The 15186-nt window shown below is 38.5% G+C and overlaps 1 protein-coding gene across 1 annotated transcript in view; it reads left to right on the forward strand.

The window, feature by feature from the left end:
- The window catches only part of TBCK (TBC1 domain containing kinase), a 411838-nt gene extending 408153 nt beyond the window's left edge, over positions 1-3685 (forward strand). The window contains exon 25 of the mRNA XM_007948290.2: positions 3575-3685. Coding sequence (XP_007946481.1) covers positions 3575-3685 — 111 coding nt within the window. The remainder of the gene's footprint in view (positions 1-3574) is intronic.
- Positions 3686-15186: the final 11501 nt, after the last annotated feature.

The raw sequence follows: 15186 nt of genomic DNA on the forward strand, positions 1-15186 counted from the left end.
TACCAAGAGGGACTGAGTAGCTGAACCTGTGGCCTTGGGACCATAGTCACAGGGGACATCAAGCTCAATTAGCATAACATACTACACAAAGCATTGTTCTACCTCCTACTGTGGCGAGTAGCGACTGGGATCTTAAAAGCTTGCAAGCTGCCATCTAGATGCAATGATGGGTCTCTCCTTGTCCAGAGCCAAGAAGAAAGAAGAAAACCAGAAATTCGTGGAAGTAATTAGTCCTAGTGACTGGTACACCATCCAATCTGCAGCCTATACAACTGTGAGACCAGAAGAACTAGATGGTGCCCAGCTAGTACTGTCAACCACTTGGAAGGGAATCTATGTAGGAGATCCTGGATAGAGAGGGAGAACAATGTGGGACAAAACTCAAAATCATTTGGAGAAAATAAAAGAAAGGTAGGACCAGGTTTGCTGGTCTGATAGAGCCTTGTGGAACCACTGAGACTATGGCCCCTAGCTGCCCTTCAGGTCTGGAATTGAACCCATGCCTCTGGCTTCCAGCCAAACAGTAGATAGGCATATGAGTTGAACATTTACCTTAGGTAGATACACCCCAGGGAGAGAACAATCATGGGAGAAAGAAGGGCTGCTTATGCACAGGGAGACAGCTCAGGGGACAGGAGTGCATGGAGGGCTGGACACAGGGAAGAGGTAACTATTGGGAGGAAGTGGGAAGGGGGCTGTTGCATTGCAGTAAGTTGTGGTCAATGTCATGAGATAAAGTGTATGTGAACTGCTGTATGGAAAGTGAATTTGCTCTGTAAATTTCCACCCAAATCACAATAAAAAAGGAAAAGAAAATACCACAGTGAAAAAAAAAAAAAAAAAAGAATTGCAGTTGTATTACCAGACAAACCTGACCTGCAAATGAATCTCATTATCTAATAAAATGATTCTCAGTGCTGGTTATACATAGAATTAGTTAAGTGTGGGAGAGTAATTTTTAAAAAATTACTGATGTCAGAGCTCAGTCCGAAATAATTCAAGTTATCATTGGTCTAGAGTAGGCCTCAAAAACCACAAAACCAAACTCACTGCCATTGAGTAGATTCCAACCCATAGCGACCCCTCCTTGGGTTTCCGAGGTGGTATCTCTGCGGAAGTAGATTGCCCAGTCTTCCTTCCGAGGAGTGGCTGGTGGGTTTGAACCGCCAGCCTTCTGGTTAGCAGTCAAATGCCTTAGGCACTATACCACCAGAGCTTCCAGAGTAGGCCTAGGTATCCCTGTTTTCTAAAAGCACTCTATGATTCCAGTGACTTCAGAACCACTGGTCCAGTAGGATATCCTGTCCATTCCACTAAGCCTATTTATTCAGTAAGTCAAAATTTGTGATTTCTGTTTGAAGTCAGTCCTCTCCTAGGGCTGGAGCTTCAGTCCCTACATTAGGCTATTATTCCCCAACATCCAGTTTACTCACTCAAACTGCCAGAGCTCTGCCAGGTAAAGTGTGAAAGATGGAGAACCCTTGAACACCACATGCCTCATTCTCCCTCCTCACCACAGATCTTTGCCATGTCTGATGTGGCTTTTTTCACACAGTGGAAAGCCACCCCAGCACATTCACAGCCTGTTTTGGTTACCTAGTGCAGCTCTAACAGTAATATACCACTAATGGGATGGCTTGTTAACAAACAGGAGTTTATTCTCTTGCATTCTAGAGGCTTCAAGTGTGAGTTCCAGGTGCCAGGCTCTAGGGGCTAGGTGAAAGCCCCTCAACCTTGGGCTTCAGCTCTGCCTCCTGCTCCCAACCCACTGAAGCTGGAGGCTTTCATCACTCAGGCAGCTGCTGAGGCTGACAAACCCAGTGTTAACAAGTGAAAAGGCACAGTCCAAATGTTATCAAACCACACGGCAGGCCATTAATTCAAATCCACTGAAAGTCCCAAGATCGGCAGACCATGGCAGGCTACTGAATGAAGACTCGGCTACATGCAGGGTTCAAGCGTGCCATAAACTGGAGACCATTCCCAAAGCTGTTTCTTATATATTGGAAGCAGACTACATCCCTAAAGTAGCTACTCAGCTGCTTATGGTAGATCCCACCATGGAGATGATTGCCAGTCTCATCATGAGGAATAACTACCACCAGCTGCCGAGCCACTCAACCAGGCCCAACCAAGTTGACAACCTTAACTACCACACAACCCTTATTTTCCTTCTTAACCTGTCAAGCCATAGCCAAAGGGAGCAGTACTTATCAATGTAGCTACTATGGCCATCACATTTGGGTTCCTATTCCCTTCAGAAGTCAAAATGAAAAAGGATTTAAAAAAAAAAAACAAAAAAAACAGCTTCCCCAACCCTTGTAGAAAAAACATTAAGAGGTTGAAAAGATTAGGAAAGTGGTTTGTTGTCAGGTGCCTTTGAGTCTGTTTCAACTCATAGTGACTTTATATACAACAGAATGGCACACTGCCTTGCCTTGCAAATCTTTACAATTATTGCTATGTTTGAGCCCATTGTTGTAGCCACTGTGTCATTTCATCTTTTCGAGGATCTTCTTTTTCGCTGACCCTCTACTATACATTACGGGGTTGACAACCAGTTCAGGGCTGCTGTATCATAAGGTGTATTATAAAGAGAAATAACAAAAACAAGCCAAACCCACTGCCGTCTAGTCAGATATGACTCATAGCAACCCCTCCTTGGTTTTCCGAGGCAGTATCACTACAGAAGTAGATTGCCCAACCTTCTGAGGAGTGGCTGGTGGCTAAGCGCCAGCCTTCTGGTTAGCAGTCAAGTGCCTTAGGCACTATGCCACCAGAGCTCCCTAAAGAGAAATGCGGGATGGTAATGCGTGGTCCTTAATAGGTAGACAGCAGCCAAGTCAGGAAGATTTTTGTGCGTCTTGATAAATTTTTCAAAGTATTGTTGTACTAGGCATCTAAAAGTCTACCTGGGTCAGTCCTTCAAATTCACTCCAAGATTACAGTCTCAAACTGCTCATTGTGGTTGCTCCAAAAACTGACCAATTTATGGGTCCTCTCTGGGATATTGTGCCTAGAATTTCAGTAATAAATTAACTATAAGATCAAAAGTTGTCCAGTGTAGATTTGGGAATGTTTTGGCTATTATTGCAAGGAAACATAAAAAATAATAACATTAGTGACCTCTGGAGAGGGTGTCTGGGGAACAAGATGGGAAGAATTACTTTGCTTTGTTTAACTCTTTATACTACTGGAATTTTTTACCATGTATATTTATTGCCAGGAGCTCTGGTAGCATATTGGCTAAGACACTTGACTGCTAACTAGAAGGCTTGCGGTTCAAACCCAGCAGTCACTCCTCAGAAGGAAGATGGGGCAATCTACTTCCATAGTGATACTGCCTCAGAAACCCAAGGAGGGGTCGCTATGAGTCGGGTCTGACTCGACAGCACATAACAACAACAATATTTATTGCCTATTCGAAAAGTGCAAAAGAGAATTAAAGACATATATTGATTCCATAGCTTAAAGAAGTTGTTAAAGTAGTTTTGTTTTTCACAGCCTAAGAAATAAGGGATTGGGGAGATCTTTTGCATGTCCTGTATAAACTGGTCCTTTATTTGTTTCCCAGTTTGCAGCTCATCTTGTGAAGATGAAATATCCAAGAATCTGTATTCTAGATGGTGGCATTAATAAGATCAAGCCAACAGGCCTCCTCACCATCCCATCTCCTCAAATATGAAGAATCAAGGGTATGGCTATCAAAAGGATAGAAAGGCATGAGCACCCAACAGCACAGCTCTTCACTCCCTTGCCACTCTAAGACAAGACTAGAGATCCGGATTGTTGCATTTCCATACAGCTTTCTTCTGAAACTTTAAAAAAAAAAAAATCTCATGACCCAAATGTTCAGCTATCCAGGCAACAAACTTGACTGTACATGTATTGCTGAAAGAATTTTCTTAGTGGTGAAATTTGATCATGTATTTTTACCACATGCCACACAAAGCCAGAGGAATCCAGCTGACAAGGTAGGGTTAGCATTATCAAGAAACCCCAGTTACACTGAAAAAGCTGTCCTCCATTGCGCTGAACAGACATTCCTAACAAAGGTATCGTGTAGAATTACAGACTGAATGTGAGCTGGAATCATCTTCTTTCTGTGATAATAAAAAGCAAAACCTAATCCTAATACATTCCTGATTAATAAATGCTGTATTTAGTAACTCAGTTTTGAGTACATAATGGCTCAGACAAGATGTGTGTGTGTGTGTTTAGAGATAGTAGAGTTATGTCATTGCAGAATGTAGTAATAGGTTACCTACAGAGATATGAAAGTCAGAAACCATTTATATTAGAATATTTGTTCAGCTCCTGTAGCAGAGAAACCCAAGATAAGACTGGCTTAAACAAACTAGAAATTTCTCTTTCATGCAAAAGTCTGCATAACCAACCTAGGATATAGGGCTAGTATATTGGCTTCCTGCCTTTAAGAATTTAGATACCTTCTGTCATTGTTTTACCACCCTCAATACGTGGCTTCCAACTCATGGATAAAGATGGCTGCTCACTTCCCACCATCTCATCTGCAATCTATAAAGAGAAGAGGAGGAAAAGAAAGAAAAAAAAAAAAAAGGAAAGATTTAGGGAAGAGAAAGCAAGGAAGAAAGAAGAGGTATGCTCCTTCCTTTAAAAGGACAAGACAGAAGGTACACACTGTCCTTCTGCTTCCATACATTCGGCCAGAATTCAGGCATGTGGCCACATCCAACTGTAAGAAACACTTAGAATGTACTTTTTGCTTCGTGGCTATGTACCCAGCTAAAAATCCTATTACTGTGTGGGAAGAAGAGAACACATGTAGGCACACCTCAGAGATTCTGCGAGTTTAGTTCCAGACCACTGCAATAAAGCAAATGTTGCAATAAAGCGAGGCACAGGAACTTTTTGTTTTCCTAGAGCATGTAAAAGTTATGCTCACACTATACTGTAGTCTATTAAATGTGTAAGAACATTAATGAAAAAGTTTGAAGTATTGTGAGAATTACCAGACTGTGACACAGAAACACAAAATGAAAACATGCTGTTGGAAAAATGATGCTCATAGACTCCCTCGATGCAGGTTGCACAAACCGTCAATTTATAAAAAAAAAAACAACGCAGAATCTACAAAGTGTAATAAAGCAAAGAGCAATAAAATGAGGCATGCCTATTTGAGAGATAGCTAGCAGCCTCTGCCACATCATTCTAAAAATTAAATACTGTACTTCACTAAAACATGTCACCACTTTATGCTACAAAAAAAAAAAAAGGAAAAATGCATCCAGATAAACTATGGCATATCATAAATTATAAGGTGTATCTTTGCTTCAGAAATCGTAAAAATGCATCTTAAAATTACTGAAAAAGAGTAAGTATTCTTTACTATCTTTAGTTTGTTTTAACTAAAAAAATGTTCATTCATCTTTAATTTACATTCCTCTTCAGTGCTAGGACTGACTACCCAGACTGATATTTCAATGAGAAGCCTCAACTCAACTTTCTGGGCCATGTTTTTGTTGCTGCTATTGTTTGTTTTATTTTGTGTTGTTGCATCTCTTTTTTTTATTGAGATATATTTCACATACCACACCATAAAATTCATCCTTTTAAAGTGTACAATTCAGTGGATTTTAGTATATTCAAAAAGTTGTGCAACCCTTCCAAAAAAAAAAACATACTGCCTTCGAGTCGATTCAGTCTCATAGCAATCCCCGATGGGTTTTCAAGGCTGTAAATCTTTACAGAAGCAGACTTCCCCATCTTTCTTCCATGGAGCAGCTGGTGGGTTCAAACCAGTGGCCTGTTGGTTAGCAGCCAAATGTCTTAACCACTACACCACCAGAGCTCAGGTATTTGATTTAATGTTTATATATGGTGTGAGATGATAGGAGTTCATGTGGATAACCAGTTGTTCTAGGAGGTATGTTGCTTTGTTTAATTATTCAATTAATATTCAATTATTCAAAAAATATGTTTTGAATACATGAAATACACAATACACTGATAGAATTAAAAGTTTTATCATTCTTTTATTCCTACATAATATACAAAGAAAAAATATGAGAATTAGTGAGAAAATAAAATTTTACTAAAATTTCTCTAATACTGTGTTTAGACTGTTATCTACCATAGTTAGGGAAATACCATTAACTCCTCCTGTCAATTACTATCATTTTTCTTCAGTCTTTTGATTATTTACCTGTCTTCATAGTCAGAATGCAGCAGTGGTGATCATTTTGAAAACAGTAATAGTCTGAGTTTTAATTGTGCCTTACTGAGACAGAAGAGGGGAGAGGGATGGGCATGAGGGGGTTTAACTGGGATGATAGATAGGAAGAGGGGACAGAAACATGAGTGTTGTGAGGAGCACTGTGTGGGAAGGTAATCATAGCCAACCTCCTTTACACTATTTTGCATTTGATCTTTCTTAAAATTAATACACTTATGCTTATTTCTTAAATGGACTTTTTTTTTTTTTTTTTCATTGTGGTTTGGGTAAAAGTTTATGGGACAAATTAATTTTCCATTCAACAACGTATACACATTTTGTTTCATAATGGCAGTTTCAATTCTCTCAATATATCAACACTCTTCCCACTTCCTCCCTAGGTTCCTGTATCCATTTGTCCTTCTTTCCTGCCTTCTGAGCTTTGTTTTGGGTAAATACTGCCGTTTTGGTTTTGTATGGTTGTTTTGTGGAGTATGTTCCTCAAAAGTGCTGGTGGTCACTTTGTAGGCCTGTCTGCTGTTTGGCTGAAAGGTGATCCCCAGGGAAGGGTTCTGATCCAGGTTTTCTCTCTCTCTCTCTCTCTGTATATATATATATATATATATATATATATATATATACACACACACACATATATTTTTTTTTCTCTCTCTCTATATATATATGTATATTTAAAACAGGGGTTCCACCAAAAATGGACATTTTTAAAACATACACATAAGTAATATTTCATATTCTTAACAGTAAAATAAGAGCACACCATCACTATTCCATGGCAGATGACCCCAACAAAGTTGACCTCAACAACTATTTGTTGAATAAACTCATATAATCATGATTGGTAGAGGTACTTTCTAATATTTTACTGATCCCTACACTGTTAGTACTGTATATTTCTGCCAACCTCAATCTAGACCCTCCACCTGGCATATACTTACTGTCACCACAGACCAGTCTCATACACATACAAATACACTCACACTCATCCATCTTTCACAATCCAGTGGTGTCTCCTTCAGTCTTCTCTGACTTCCCCATGCTGCATTAAATGCCTCCAAGCATTCCATTTCAGACTTGTATTAGACTTATATCATTTTGTAATTATCTCTTCACTTCTAAGCCCCATATTAAATATGAGTTATTTTAAGTCAGGGGCCAAAAGTTATACTACTTTTATGTTTAACAATCCATGACATTGGAGATGCTCAATAAATGTAAAATCAAATGGAAGTTCTAGCTATGCATACCTTAGGTATCTTTTTCAGAATCTATATGATTGGAAAAAAGTTTTAAACAGCCTATGGTAAATTTTTGCAAGTGCAAAAGTTTATCTGATGTCAGTATGGTGTGTAAATAAATTGTAATCTCAATTCACTGAGTGAAGGAAGGGTTTCTAAAGTTCTACCTAGTTCTAAAATTTTATAATTGTAGAAGCTTGAACAGATGATTTCCCATAACATGTAGTATATAAACTAGTTGTTAGCCTTTTCCAAAAATAGAAATACTTGATTTAAAAAATATATAAAAAGTGTCTAATACTTGCATGGAAACAATTAGTCCAAAGGACTAGTATACCATGAGAGCCTCAGCCTATATGACTATGAGACCAGAAGATGGTGCCCAGCTACCACTGTCAATCACTCGGAGGGAGATCTATGTAGGAGATCTTGGAAAGAGTGGGAGAACTATGTGGAACAATACTCACAATCATAAAATTTTAAAAAAAGAAAAAAAAAAAGGCCAGGTTTGTTGGTCTGGTAGAGCCTGATGGAACCCCTGAGACTATGGCCCTTTGCTGCCCTTCAGGTCTGGAATTGAATCCACTCCTATGGCTTCCAGCCAAGCAGAAGACAAGCATATGAGCTGAACATTTACATTAGGTAGATGCACTTATTGGAGAGATCAATCACGGGAGAACAGAGGGGCTGTGTATGCACAGGGAGACAATTTGGGGGGCAGGAGTGCATGGGTGTGGAAGGATACAGGGAAGAGGTAGCTATGGGGAGGAAGTGGGAGGAGAGCTATTGCATTGTGGGAGATTCCAGTCAATGTCATGAGACAGTGTGTGCGAAGTGCTGTATGGAAGATGAATTCGCTCTGTAAACTTTCATCCAAATCACAATAAATTTAAAAAAAAAATGTGTAATACTTAACCAAGTTTGGAATAAAGGAACAGAAATTCTTTGAAAACAGAAATGAAGAGGATTTGATGTCAGAAATGAAGAGGAACTGAAAAGTTACAGCTATCTGGCTATCAGATACTACTGTACAGGATAGCCCTACTAACTGGGATTTTAACATGCATATAAGGATAAACGACATACCTTTGGTCTTCTGGGTCAGGAGTTGGAATTACATTACTTTTAAAGTGGTATTACAAAAAAAAACTTTGATCCATGAAATGACTAAGAAGTACCTTCCTACTATATTAGGGAAGGTACAGAGGAGATTTTCATTGAATTGGCATTTTGAGTGACAAAAAACAAATCTCCTACTGTAGACAGATGGAGGTTTAAGTGGAAGGCTGAGTAAGTCCCCAAATTAGAGCAGGATTTAAGGCATGTGTTCATCTGAGTATCTAAAAATGAACTAATGAATTATATAAAGCTTTTAGAAAGAATAGATTGTGCCAGATCATTGTCTACTCTTCTGTTTACCTCCTTCAAATAGTAACACACCCAAGAAAAATAATTATTGGGAGACTGATATAAAATTATACTTAGTAGAACTAAGGCAAAGAACCACATGTTTATCTCAGTCAGCACAGAAAGGCCTTTGACAAAATCTAACACCTTTTCATGAGAAAAACATTCACAAAGCTGGGAATAGAAAAGAAATACAAAAAGAGCTGAAAGTAAAGAATACAGGAAAGATGTTTACTTGTGTTTTATTGACTATGCTAAAGCATTCAATTGTGTAGATCATAACAAATTATGGATAACACTGAGAAGAATGGGAATGCCAGAACACTTAATCGTGTTCAGGAGGAACCTGTACATGGACAGGAGGCTGTCGTTCAAACAGAATATGAGATACTGCATAGTTTAAAATCAGGAAGGGAGTGTGTCAGGGTTGTATCCTTTCACCATACTTATTCAATCTGTGTGCTGAACAAATAATCCGAGAAGCTGGACTATATGAAGAAGAAGAATATGGCATCAGGATTGGAGGAAGACTCTTAACAGCCTGCAATATGCAGAAGACACACTTTGCTTGCTGAAAGTGAAGATGACTTGAAGCATTTACTGATGAAGATTAAAGACTACAGTCTGAAGTATGAATTAAATCTCAACATAAAGAAAATGAAAATCCTCACAACTAAACAATAAGTAGCATCATGATAAATGGAGAAAAGACTGAAGTTGTCAAATATTCCATATTACTTGGTTCCACAATCAATACCAATGACAGCAGCAGTCAAGAACTCAGGTGTTATATTCACTGGGAAAATCTGCTGCAAAAGACCTCTTTAAACTCTTGAAGAGCAAAGATGTCTCCTTGAAGACTTGGGTGTGTGTGGTAATTAAGGTTGTATGTCAACTTGGCTGGGCCTGGTTGAGTGGCTGGGCAGCTGAATGTAGTTTTTCCCCACAGTGAGATTGGTAATTAACTCCATGGTGAAATCTACTAGAGCAGCTAGGTAGCTGCTTTAGGGATATGGGCTGGTTCCAGTATATAAGAAGCAACTTTGAGGAAGGTCTCCAGTTTTTTGGCACTCTTGAACCCTGCATGTAGCCGAGTCTTCATTCAGCAGCCTGTCATGCTCTGCCAATCCTGGGACTTTTAATGGACTTAAATCAGTGGCCTGCTATGTGGTTTGATAATATCAGGACTGTGCCATTTTATTTGTCAACCTTGGGCTTGTTAACCTCAGCAGCCATCAGCTGCCTGAGTGAAGAGACACGTCTAGCTTCAGTGGACAAGAAGCAGAGCTGAAGCTCAAAGTTGAGAGTCTTTTACCCAGCCCCTAGATCCTGGCCCTTGGAACTCACACCAATAGCCTCCAAAATTATAAGTGCATAAACTCTTATTTGTTGAAGCCATCCCATTTGTGGTAATTCTGTCGGAGCCACACTAGATAACCAAAACAGTGCACTTAACCTAAACCATGGAACTTTCAGTCACCTCATATGAATGTGAAAGCTGGACAGTGAAAAAAGAAGATGGAAGAAGAGTTAATGCTTTTAGTGGTGGTGTTGGCGAAGAATACTAAAAGTACCACAGACTGTCAAAAGAACCAACAAATCTGTCCTGGAGGAATTGCAGCTGGAATGCTTCTTGGAAGCTAGAATGGCCAGACTTTGTCTCACCTACTTTAGTCATATTGTCATAAGAGACCGTTCCCTAGAGAAGGATATCATTCTTGGTAAAGTAGAGGATCAGCAAAAAAGGGAAAGGCCCTTAACAAGATGGACTGACACAGTGGCTGCAATGATGGGCTCAGGTATAGCAAGGATTGTGAGGCTGGTGCAAGATCAGCTGGCACAACAACAAAAAAGGCATTTACGAAAAACCCACACCTAACATCTTACTCAAAGGAGAAATACTGAGCGTTCCCTTAAGATCAGGGTCAAGACAAGGATGCTTGCCTTCACCACTGCTACTCCTACTGTACTGGAGTTCCTAGACTGAAAAACTAGAGAGAGAGAGAGAGAGTGAGTGAGTGAGTGAGTGAGTAAATAAATAAATAAATAAATGGTAAACAAATTGGGAAGAAAGAAGTAAAACTTTCTTTTTGCAGATGACATGATCTTACATATAGAAGATTCCAAAGAATTCACACACAGACACAAATACTAGAGCTAATAAATGAATTCAACAAAGTGGCAGGTCAACACACAAAATTCAGTTGGGTTTTTTATACATTTAAAAAAAAAAAAACTAACTGCCATGAAGTCGTTTCCAACTCATAGTGACCCCTCCTTTGGTTTCTGAGGCAGTATCACTACAGAAGTAGATTCCTCCATCCTCCTTCCAATGAGTGGCTTGTGGGTTTGAACCATCAGCCCTCTGGTTAGCAGTCAAATGCCTTAGGCACTACGCCACCAGAGGTCCTTTTATACATTAGCAATCAAAAGGAAATTAAGGAAAAACTTCCATTTGCTATAGCATATAAAAGAATAAAATACTTGGAATTAATTTAACCAGAGAAGTAAAAAACTTGTATTCTGAAAGCCTGTACAACATTACTGAAAGAAATTAAAGAAGACCTCAATAAATGCAAATATATTCCATGTTCATAGATTGGGACACTTAATATTGTTAATATGTCAATATTACTCAAAGCAATCTATCAATTCAATACAATTCTCATCTAAATTCTGACAGCCTTTTTTACAGAAATGGAAGGCTAATCCTTGAAGTTATATGGATCTGTGAGGGACCTCAAATAGCCAAACCAAAGAAAAACAAGGAGGACTCATACTTCCCAATTTCAAAATGTATTACAAAGCTAATTACAAAACAATGTGGCACTGTTTAAGGATAGACATGTAACCCAATGGAAATTAATTGAGAGTCTAGAAATAAAACCATATATCTATGGTCAATTGATCCTTTACAAGAGTGCTAAGTCTATTCATCGGGCACAGCATGGTCTCTTTATTAAATGATGCTGCCACAACTGAATTTCCACATGCAAAGAATGAAACTGGACCCATAACACCCCATATACAAAAATTAACTCAAAATGGATCAGTGATCTAAATGTAAGAACTAAAACCATAAAACTCTTACAAGAAAACATAGGGATATTTCTTCAAGATCTAATTTTTTTACAATAGATTCTTAAATAAAATGCCAAAACCAGGAGCAACAAAAGACAAAATTGATAAAATGTACTTAATTAAAATTAACAACTTCTGTGCAACAAATGACTTCATCAACAAAGTGAAGAAACGACATACAGAATGGGAGAAAATTTTTGGAAATCGTGTATCAGATAAAAGTTTAATATCCAAATTATATAAAGAACTCTTACAATTCAACAACAAAAATATTACCCAATCAAAAAATAGGCACAGGACTTGAACAGACATTTCACCAAAGAAGATATGCAAATAACCAACAAGCACATGAAAAGATACTCAGCATAATTAGTCATTCCAAACACCAAACTCATTGCCATTGAGTGGATTCCTCACAGAGACCCCCTTGGGGTTTCCAAAGTGGTTTGAACCGCTAACCTTCTGGTTAGCAGTCAAAGCCTTAGGCACTACACCACCTCAATAATGATGGTCACCTCAATAGTGATGAAAGTTTCCACTTTTAGTTTTACAAATATCACAAAAAAAAAAAAAAAAATACTTTGCCACATTAAAAAAAAAAGTTGAAATGGAATTGGTTCAACAGCAATGACAACAATTGCATTACTATATATCTGAATGTAAATATACCTATAACAACTAAATGATGGAGTTTTCTTGATAAATATTTATGAAGCTAAAGAGTGGAAGGTTGGGCAATCCTACTTCCGTAGTGATACTGCCTCGGAAACCCAAGGAGGGGTCGCTATGAGTCGGGGCCGACTCGACGGCACATAACAACAACAACAACAACAAAGAGTGGAAACAGAAGGATAATATTTACATTAGATTTCTGTATGGGTTTTCAATCCGAAGATGAAAGACCCTTCACAATTACCAACTTGGATTTTATGTGAAAAAGAAATGAGGAAGTTACATGCTTTAATAATGGTCTGACACTTACCACTTAACAGCACATGCAGTTACTCACGTGCAACCTTTAGCTTTTACATTCCAGTTATATATAATATTACAAATAGTATAAACTGTAAATAATCAATAAAAAAGAAACTTAGCCTTTAAAAAAGAAAACTTGCATGTATTTATATCATTTCTAACTAATTTCCTTGTTGTTAATGTCTAATGAAAAATGCTTGTCACACGAAGACTAAACTTGGATCTTGGCAATGTCAGTGTTCTGTAGATAGCTTGTGATGTTCATAGTTTATACCCTGTCTTTTAGGCCTAATAACTCCTCTTTCCCTTTCAAAGGGTTTATTTTTAGTTTGCATTGTTTGCAACATTTCAACAATACTGTTTTAATGCTACTATGACCAATAAAGGAACTCTGGTAGCATAGTGCTTAAGGCATTTGACTGCAAACCAGAAGACTGGCAGTTCAAATCCACTAACCACTCCTCGGAAAGAAGATTGGGCAATCTACTTCCGTAGCGATACTGCCTGGGAAACCCAAGGAGGGGTCTCTATGAGTTGGGCCAACTCGACGGCACATAACAACAACAACAACAACATGATCAATAAGGGAGTTCTGGTTGTATAGTGCCTAAAGCACTTGACTGCTAACCAGCAGGCTGATGGTTCAAACCCACCAGCCACTCCTTGGAAGGAAGGTTGGGCAATCTACTTCCATAGTGTTACCTCCTCGGAAACCCAAGGAGGGGTCGCTGTGAGTTGGTCCAACTTGACGGCACACAACAGCAACAACATCAACATGACCAATAAACCCTACCAGGATGGGTATCAAAGCACTGTGTAACCAACATTCCTGGATATTATATATCAATGACCTGATGAATGAGAGTTAAAACATTGTCCTGTATTAATTTAGGACTGATGTTGGAGCAATAACAAATGCACTTAAAGCATTAGATCATATTTTAAGTATGGCTTTCTGCCACACTAAACGATTCAACTTTTAAAAATATTACTATATTTAGCTAAGTGACTCTAAAAACAATAGATGGCCTACCATGCAATTTAAAGAGTATAATGATTTGACCACTAGTTAATATATTGACACTTGACACCATCCATGCAAAAGAGGTTTAATTTTACTAATTAACCCTTAAAACCTCTTTTATTTCAACTATTATTAATTTTTTTCTCATATATTAGCATATTTTCAGCCTTGTAGAATAGAATAATTTAGTAATTTAAGTCCAGTTGTGTGCTGGAACTGGCTCATACTGGCTTGGTATAGCTGAATATGTCCATCTCTTCCCAACTACATGTTCAATGATCTCACACTCTAAAAACCAAACTAAACTCCCTGCCATCTAGTCGATTCTGACTCTCAGTGACCCCCATTGGGTTTCCAAGGCAGTAAATATTTATGGAAGTAGATTGTCCCATCTTCCTTCCATGGAGCAGCTGGTGTGTTTAAACCACCAATTTTCTGGTTATCAGTCAAATGCCTTAGGCACTGTGTACCAGAGCTCCTTGATCTTACACTAAACCAAACTCACTGCCGTCGAGTCAATTTCAACTCATAGCAACCTCTCCTTGGGTTTCCGAGGAAGTATCACTGTGGAAGTAGATTGCCTCATCTTCCTTCCACAAAGTGGCTGGAAGGTTTGAACCACCAGCCTTCTGCTTAGCAGTCAAATGCCTTAGGCACTACACCACCTTGAAATTGACCAAGGCAGGAATATTTATACCATGGAAATCAGTAAACATCACAAATCAGGGCTCATTTTATTTCTTTTATGTATTCAATTATTCATTTATTTAGGAGACCCCCACCAACAATAACATTTAACCATTACACTACAGATTTTAACCATTCTAGGGTCATCAGACTTTGAGGAAGACTCATTAACAACATGCAATATGCAGATGACTCAACCTTGCTTACTGAAAGTGAAGAGGACTTGAAGCACTAACTAATGAAGAGTGAAGATGACAGCTTTCAGAATGGATTATACCTCAACATAAAGAAAACAAAAGTCCTCACTACTGGACCAATAAAGCACCATTTTGATAAACAGAGAAAATATTAAAGTTGTAAATGTTTTCACATCAATTGGATCCACAATCAGCACCATGGAAGCAGTGGTCAAGAAATCAAGTAACAGAGGTGGCTGGCAAGATGGTGGACTAGGCAGAAAGACTTCACAGACCCTCTTCAACAAAGAAAAGGGAAACCAATTAACACAGACACAGAAGATAATCCTGGACCCCTGAGCCTTGAAGGGAAGGATATAGAAG

The sequence above is a fragment of the Orycteropus afer genome, unplaced genomic scaffold, assembly GCF_000298275.1.
Source record: "Orycteropus afer afer isolate SDZICR_OR568_19922 unplaced genomic scaffold, OryAfe1.0 scaffold00211, whole genome shotgun sequence".
In the NCBI taxonomy this organism is placed as follows: domain Eukaryota; kingdom Metazoa; phylum Chordata; class Mammalia; order Tubulidentata; family Orycteropodidae; genus Orycteropus; species Orycteropus afer.